Source organism: Clytia hemisphaerica, unplaced genomic scaffold, assembly GCF_902728285.1.
Source record: "Clytia hemisphaerica strain Z4C2 unplaced genomic scaffold, Clytia hemisphaerica genome assembly, whole genome shotgun sequence".
NCBI classification, from domain to species: Eukaryota; Metazoa; Cnidaria; class Hydrozoa; order Leptothecata; family Clytiidae; genus Clytia; species Clytia hemisphaerica.
In genome coordinates, this window is record NW_027103657.1 from 835,044 (window position 1) to 843,712 (window position 8,669).

At 35.7% G+C, this 8,669-nt stretch overlaps 1 protein-coding gene across 1 annotated transcript; it reads right to left on the reverse strand.

The window, feature by feature from the left end:
- Positions 1 to 283: 283 nt before the first annotated feature.
- LOC136803233 (uncharacterized) lies at positions 284 to 4,913 on the reverse strand. Its single transcript, XM_067059957.1, has 5 exons — positions 4,734 to 4,913; positions 3,545 to 3,803; positions 2,131 to 2,154; positions 713 to 862; positions 284 to 425 (listed from the first exon to the last, which is right to left on the reverse strand). The coding sequence occupies exons 1-5, from the start codon at positions 4,746 to 4,748 to the stop codon at positions 307 to 309; spliced, it is 567 nt and encodes a 188-aa protein (XP_066916058.1). The 5' UTR covers positions 4,749 to 4,913; the 3' UTR covers positions 284 to 306.
- Between the last annotated feature and the right edge of the window lie 3,756 nt (positions 4,914 to 8,669).

Consider the following 8,669-nt stretch of genomic DNA (forward strand, 5'->3'; position numbering starts at 1 on the left):
CGCGTCGAAATATCAAAACCTTTTGATAATCGTGTTTAAGTGCGCCAAACAAAATCAAGGCGTTTGTGTGCATATATGTGCGACTAGGTGCGCTTAAGTGCGTTTATTGAACCTACTCACTAGAAAGCAAAGATGTGATGTGTACGTACGCAGTGAAGGGGGGAGAGGGGGTTCAGCAAAAGCGTACATCTATTGTTTAAATGACATCATTTCTTTTGTTCTCTGCGTACAAGGGGGGAGGGGGTATCAAATTTTTGAAAAATCTTTCTATGCTTTTACTTTTTTTTGTTGGATGACAAGTTTGACTCATTCGTCTTGTTTCAATCTTCCACCATCATACGCATGGTTACCATTATGGTTGACTGGTGCTGTGATATGCATTTTGTAGTCATTACTATAAATAAAGACAGCTGGGACACGCATGCCTAAAAGTGAGTGAAAATAAATCATTTAACGTAAGTGAATACACCGCCAATTACCGCGCGGGCATTCATCAAAATCTTAAATCAGTAGAATAAAAAAGAGTAGGTTTTAAATTAAGGTTATCGTTTATGACAGTATATTGTGGACTATGGATTGAGAAAAAAAATACAGAAAAGTAAACGAGAAAAAATTCTTTTGGAGTCGCCCCTCTTTTTAGCAAACTTCCACCTAGTTGGGGTTTCAAGGAAAAGGGATTCAAAATAATGTATCAAAACTAAAATGTTTGTACCTTTGTCACAACAATTTTCACCAGAAGTAACATGAACAATATTGGTCCAGCCACCTTTCTTTTCTTTAGCTTTAATTTCCATTGAGAGTTCGTATTCTTGGCCGACTTCAAAATTTTCCTTAACCAAACTGTTCTTTGTTGGTGTCATAACTGTAATAAAAATTGAACATAAATCAACCCTTATAGTCCAATCACTATTGTGGCTTGGGCTCTTCCCAGAAAATGCTCTTACACCCCGGGTGCGAAGGATATATATATAATATTCAGGGGGTGGATAGCAAAAAAACGGCAAAATTTGCCCTGTCCGGGGAGTAATCCCGGGGGGGGCACTTAGGCAAAAATAGGTACGGGGACGTGCCGCTGGTCAGGGTATCTTTTTCAGTGTTGCAGAATTACTGACAGGGTATCTAAAAATACAAAATCCTGATCTGACAGGGGTGCAATTTCATGATGTGTGTCTGACAGTAATTGAAGTGGCATTTAATGAAAGCATTCATTAAGCGTTTCTTTTTTTCTAAAGTGAGATATGTGCTCATTCTGGCTAAGGCGGTTATTTTCAAACTAGCTTTCTTGCAAAGATTTTCTATATGCGATTCAAACGTCAAAAGATTATCGAAGGTTACTCCAAGAATCTTTGACGTTTTGGTATTGAAAACAGTTTCTTCTCTAATATTTAGATAGAGCGAGTCGTCAATGATGTTAACTATTAGCTGACATTTGTCAGCATTACCAACCATTTGATTAATCGAAAGCCATGTGAAGATTTTTTCTGCTACAGGGCTTAGTTTACCACTTACTTCAATCCAGGTAGGAGCACTAACATAGGGTGTCGTATCGTCCGCATAATTCGCAACCTTAGTGTCCTCAATGATGAAAAAGAGGTCACAGATATAAATATTGAAAAACAGAGGGCCAAGGATTGATCCCTGTGGAACACCATCCTTGATCTTGATCCAGTTACTCAGTTCGTTGCCTACTTTTGTCCTTTGTTGCCTATTTTCTAGATAACTCTTGACTAACCCAGTGGAAAGGTCATCGAACCCGTATGCACTGATCTTTGCTACAAGTAATTTGTGGCACATGCAGTCAAAGGCCTTAGAAAGGTCGATGAGCAGTGCCCCGAAAACATCTTTTTTGTCATTGGCTAGCTTCCAGAGGTGAATGCCAAGCTGATGCTTGTCCAGGGGTTAAACTTATTGATCCTCCGGGGGGTCAAAAGTCACGTTGCCCGGGAGATGAATTACTGAAAATATCTTCCATACACCCAGTATACATTTTTTTCTGGAAAAGTTCCTATTGATCACGAGATTTACGTGGATTGGGACGTTGTATGAGCAAAGATTTATGAAAAAACTGAAGTTGAGGGGAGTACAGCCGCGAGCGCGACATTTGGATTGTTTATGAAAGAATCCACTTACCAGCAGCATTTTCATAAATCACAGCTAAAAAAGAATAATTAAAATTGAATTATCATTCAAATTTTTATAAACATTTTAAGCCTTTTATACATTTGGATGTTCTTAACTTTCTTGGTTTAATAATGTTCTTAAGGGCTCTGACCATAGTGAATTTTTCATAATTGCCGTGTTTAAAATGTGTTTTCTGACTGATGTAACCAACAAAACTATGGCATGTTATACATTTTCTGTTAAACAAACTATTCCTGAATCTGAAAATTCAAAAAATGAATTGAAAAAATTTGATGAAGAAGAAAATGAAGACTTTTGCGAGGAAGAGTATTTCAACTTTAAAGAGCTTAGTTTCGGCGAAGAAAAAACATTTTGAAAATTTTTTCGCAGTACATGGTGTATCTTTTACCGAACAATAAAAAAATTTGCGGAAAAATTTTGTAAATGCTTCTTTGTCTCGAAATCTTCAAAATAGTGGTTTTTCATCAATTTTTCATCTGGATTTTGCTTAAAAAAACAGTCATAACTTTTGACACATCTTTTTAGAAAGATTTTCCGCAAAATTTAAAATAGTTCAACTCTTTACGGACAGTGTAAAGAAATTTTGAAACAAAAAAGTTAATTACCCATTAAAACTAAGCACTTTTTGTAAAAGAGGGTGATGCAACATATTATTAACATCTTTTTAAAGTTCATAACGTCATTTTTGCAATTAAATTCTTAATTACTCTTAAGGGATTCGATTAAAAAGCAATTTATAAAGGCAATTCTTTGTTAAAAGTGTTAAGGAACCTGAAATTTAACTTTTATGTTCAAATACCAAAATCAATTTTTGGACTATGGTCAGAGCCCTTAACATGTTACTTTCCCCATTGTTATCCATTTTCCTTATAAGAAATCGAGTGTTTCAGAGTTCGCAAAGCCTTAAAAAGCTCTTAATTTGTTCTCATTATTTTGGCCATGAACTTCTCCCTTTTTGCCTAACTAGGATTGTTCCCATCAAAAAGAGATTGAGGCAATCTAAATTGATGAGTAATTAACTCGGAGAGTAATTTGACAAGAAAAGGGACTAGGTTATATGTTCTTGATTAGAGGGTCAGCTTTTTTTTACCCTTCTAGGCTCATCTAAGGGTTTTGAAAATACAAAACAAATAAAGATTGAATTATTCTCAGTAAGTATCAAAATTGTCACCCTTGCAGGTGCCTCTCTAAAGGTGCAAACTATGAAAAGTAAAAGGACTCTCCAAGAGGGAAATATTTTCGACAACCGTCTCTAAAAGGCCACTTTTCACAAAAAAAGAAATTATTCCCGCCCGCACATTCCCGGCATTCTCCAAACAAGAATTTACGATTTTTTTGGATTGTGAAATAAAATCTCGTGGAACTTGATCCGAAAAAAACCGTTAAAAATAATGAAGCTTACTCTCTTGCTTTTGCGTTCTGTCAAAGAAAACATCAAAATCCTGATCACTGAGAGGCTTATTGCAAACAGCTTTGCATTCATCAAAGCTTCCCTTCTTGTTTTGAAACAACAAGTCTTTGATGATGACACCTCCAGCCTCATGGAAAATATCTGATGCCCAAACTTTCACATTGTGTTTTTCACGAGGTATATCTTGGTGTTGTTTGGCCATTTGTTGGCCATCGAAGTGGATGTAAAAATAATAGTTTTCGTCCGCTTCCTAAATTCAAAAAGAAAAGATCAGAACCACTTCATTTTGTTCCCCGGGGGGGGGGGTTTGATTTTCACCAAATTTTGGTCAAAATTCTTGGAAATCGTGACCCTTTGAGAGAGAAATTTTTGTTTTTTGTGATTTTGGGACCCTTTCAGAGACTAACTTTTGAATTTGTACCCCTTTGAGAGACTTTTGAGGAATGAGAAAAGGTACCCTTATGTCTCGCACATACCCGGCACCCACTTTGCCTAAGTACCCCCCCCCCCCGGGTTTCGTTCGCAAAAGCATCGAAAAAAATGATGACGATTTGCATAAATTTTCAGCTCGATCCACAGTTGCCGCAAACTCTGGAAATGAGTACTGTAATCTGATCTCAGTAAACATTGGGATCTAAGAAAATGTGCGATGCTCCACCACATCTATCTACAAATCTACAATCATGAACAAAATATTTCAGACAATTCCCTGCAAAATTTCAAACCCCAAATGATTTTTGAGCGCATTAAACTACAGATGGAAAGTAAACTCTGAGTTTTAACATGAGACATACGGATCTTAGGACCTTAGGATTTAAAAGCTCAAATTTGTCCCAATAGGAATTGGAATATATCCTAGAAGCCACCGGATCCCTTCCAAATCGAGACCTGAGAGGTCGAATGCTGAGACGGAGCGCCACACCTATTCTCAGCTCCCAGAAACTAACCACTTAGATCAGATTAATCAATCCAAGCGACCGGGGATCAAACTCACAACCCTTCGATAGTAAGGCGAATGCTCTACCGACTGAACTACCCGGCCACAAAAGAAAGAGTAAAAGTAAATGAAAAGTGTAAATATTGTAAGAAGTTTAAAAGAAGGGGAAGTAATACGGTATTTATTTTGTTTTTTGCCAATTTTTCTGATAATTAAGAAGAGTAAATTGAAAGAAGTGCTTACTTTTTTCTGTTCCATTTTTATAGTGTGCCACTTATTCTCCTGCAGATTAATGCCTTTATTATGCCAGTTGCCATTCCAACCAATCTGTGTGGCAACTTCAACATTGAGTTGATTTGGAAGAATCAACAATGTAGGTACTCGATCACCTGTTTAACAACAAACAAATATCAATATACCTTTTCGCGAGTGTAGTTGCGCGGTCAGACGCGTGTCATTTAATTATTTAATTATCCCCCTAGACTCGATCCAATCCTTTTTTGACAAATTTTTCTATTGTCTATAGGTGCGAAAAAAGGACTGGGACGGTTTTAGTGGGATAAAGCGGACAAAAAAATGCCCGCGCAGCAATTGGCGGCTACGGTCGAAAAGGTGTATGAACACATAAACTCAAACCCAGTCCCCTACACACGTTTTTTATAAGAACATATAAAATATTTGAAGCTTTCGAATGTTCTTAACTTTTTGAGTTCTTAACATTTTCTTATTTTCCCATTCTATGAATTTTCTGTCCATTTCCCTAAGGAATTGGGTGTTTTAGGCTCCTCAAAGACTTAAAATGTTCTTAACTAACATTTCGGCCAACAAAGCCTTATGTTCTCATTAAAAAAACATTCATAAGCCATCTTCATGCGTTTGTCTCCATTCCCAGTCAATTCTGGACTAATATAATACGCATTTTTGCCTCGCTTATCCAATTTATCATCCCTTCTGGCATCAATGTATCGATACCCACCTTGAAAAAGAATAAACCAGACTTTTAATATTTCCGTTGTAAATTATAGGAATCGAATCGAATCGAATCGAATCAAATCTTCAAAAAATTAGAACTCAGTCGCTTTTGCTTTCGCTATCGTTTTTAAGCAAAAAGCCACACGGTTTTGGCTCGACAACAACACGGTCAGAGCGTGATGTGCGTAGAAGATAAAATTTATTATGGGATCAGATGCAATTTCAACTGTAACATTCATTGTTGAATAAATATACATATTTGAGGTTCACGAACGGCTGCACCACGCCCGTTAGTAAAACAATCAATGTAGGAGCAAATTACTCTGGGTGCTTATGGCACAACGCACCAAATCTAAAAAGAGTAACACACAATTGTACACTCGCTGATGGAAACTATTTTTATTTGCTTAGCAAAGTATGCAAACAGAGTGGAAAGATTCTTTTGTCTATCGGTGGTTCCCAACCTTCCTATCATCCCTATCTTTAATGAAGAGTGTCGAAATTAGAAGAGGGATGTCGAAATTAGACCAACTTTGGTATTTTACTTGGATAACACAGCAATCTAGGGCTTTGAGATATTCCTTCGACGGGATCCGCGCCCAATCTGCTTGCCTATCTATAATGGAGAATATGTTTTGTATATATCCTATTATGCTGACAAAGCAAAACTAACAAAGTAGTTTTTAAAAGTAGATTTTGTGCTCACGGTCGAAAAAATTTTCTGAATAGATATATCAAGGAATATTTCTAATCTGAAACGTATCATATCTTTAAAAATCAATCTAGTTTTCTTTAAAGCCAAGTTGACAATTATCTAACTTGAGTTATGGAAAAAATGTCGAGCTTGTGAAAACATTGTTAGTTACTTAGACAAACCATCAAAAGCGAAGTTAATTGATGTTCGAGCTTATCCAACTCCAATGTTCCATTCAGTCCTCTCGGACAATCAAAGATATTCCCGGAAAAAGTTGAAAAAGATTTTCGATAATCATTAGTCTACATAAGAGACAGCTCTAGGCTGTGACGATATAACGTATGGCATATGACATTTGCATTTTTAAGCTTTCACCCAGCAGTAAACGGTCCAGTGTATTTCGTTCGCCCGTCCAACGGCACTATTCACCCAGGCGTGAACGTGAGCCTTACGTGACGCTTGATCCCAACGTAACTTGGCTTTTCCGTTCCCGTTACCAACATTCAACGTATTAGCGCTTTGGTCTTCTTGGTCAATGGAAACGTGAATCACGTTCTCCGGTACGTCGTACGTATAATCTTCTTTCTTACCGAAAGCAAAAAAAGGTCCTCTCAAATAGCCGGAACCGAGATCGATTTTGTACGTTGCCATAGCGTCATGTGGAGACATGAACTTTGTGATTGTGTCTGTTGATGAAATTCAAAATCCAGCCAGATGCAGATTGGTCCTTATTACAGTAAATTATGTCTATTCAAAGCTGGATTTCATAAAAAATCCCCTATTGTTTATGTGGTTAGTGAAAACAACAAAATGGTTAAACCTGAGAGTTCCAAAGAAGATTTTATGATTTTATGGAACATCACTATGATTTAAATTTAGAAGATTTTGTTTATAAGGAGGGTAATGAGAATTGGCTGTTCCTGGTTGTCAAACTCCATAATGCTAAGTGACTTTAAGACTCAATGTTGGTCCAAATGATTGAAGCTTGTTGTGACTTTATTGTTTATATTGTGGTGTTACTGCAAATTCAATGAAGTACTTTTTGATTTCCATCAACAATCATACTTCAGTTGCTTTAATTTTTTTTCTTATTGGTAATTTTAATTGTGTTACGTCTTACGTAGCTTAGAAAAATGATGTCTTACTAGATTAACATATCTGTAGCTTCTGGGCTGCTGTTTCCAGGGTACTAAAATCACAAACTGTTTAAATTTTTATATTAAATTTTTGGGAAATAGATAAGAATGAGCTTGCTCTTCAACAAATTTATGTTCTATTTATATCATATAGTAGATAATTTGATTTTTGACTGTAAAAGGAAAATATTATAATTAAATAAAAGTAATTGTCATATCAATAGTGGCTTATAATGTATAAGGGAGAATTTCTGGTAATAATTTATGCAATTCTTGGAAGGGATCTTTTTTACATTTTATGATTTGTAATTTTTGATGTTTTTATTAGATTATAGTAGAAAGAAAGATGAATTAATTATTAAATGTATCACCACCCACCATTTTCCCAGCCCAGACTATTCTCATTAGTTTGTACGATCGTACGATGCTTGGTTTTCTTTCTTGTTAGTTTTTTTCTTTCACCGTGAAATGGGATCAATACTTTGATAAAAATTTTCCTTGCCACATGTTGAATTGTCTTTTTAATCAACTTTTTTTGAATTCGATTCTTTCCTATAATATCTTTTTTTTTCATACAGTCTTTTTATTGTATAACATTAACTTTTTATTCAAAGTCAAAGCAAAAAATAACAATTTTAAAAATTTTGAAGAAAAAAAGAAAGAAATCAAAAATGGTCGCTGTTGATTCTGGTGGATATGAAATAGAATATGGGGAAGTTCTGGAACATTTGTACATATTTGTTGATTTCTAATCAACTGATGAATGCGTAAGCAAGAAACTTAAAGTATTGATTGAGAAGAAATACACTGTTTCTTTTATCTTTATGAATTTGTTGAAAGATGTATAGCATTATCCTGTTCTCGTGCATTTTGTCTACAGAGTGGGAAGAAACCTTGATGAGAAGTAAGTAAGTAATTTATCATTATTTTCTTGTCACATCTCGAAAAATTTCAAAAAACCAAAATCATATTGCAAAATATCTTCCTTGGGTAGTACTTACTAAATATCGTTTCCCCTAGTCTACACAATAGACGGATCCAGGCTTTTAGGCCTTACTCTTGGTCTATAGGCACTGCTATAGGCGGCCACTAGTGACTCCCGCCGGGAATTTTTTATTAATAGGTTTAAACATAATAGACAACATTCACAAAATATGTTTATCAATAGAGATTTTAAATAAAAGAATGTTTAAAACACAGCTGATTGGCTTAGGTTTCGAAACTCTCTATTGTTTCATTAAAACCTCAGTGCGCATGCGATTTATCTGGAGAATTTCAATATTCAAAACAAGAGGAGTGCTCATAGCCCGAAGAGTAGGAGTTTTACGTTCGAAACGAAGGAAGATATGACGTAGCCTACGTTGCCCCAGCCTGATC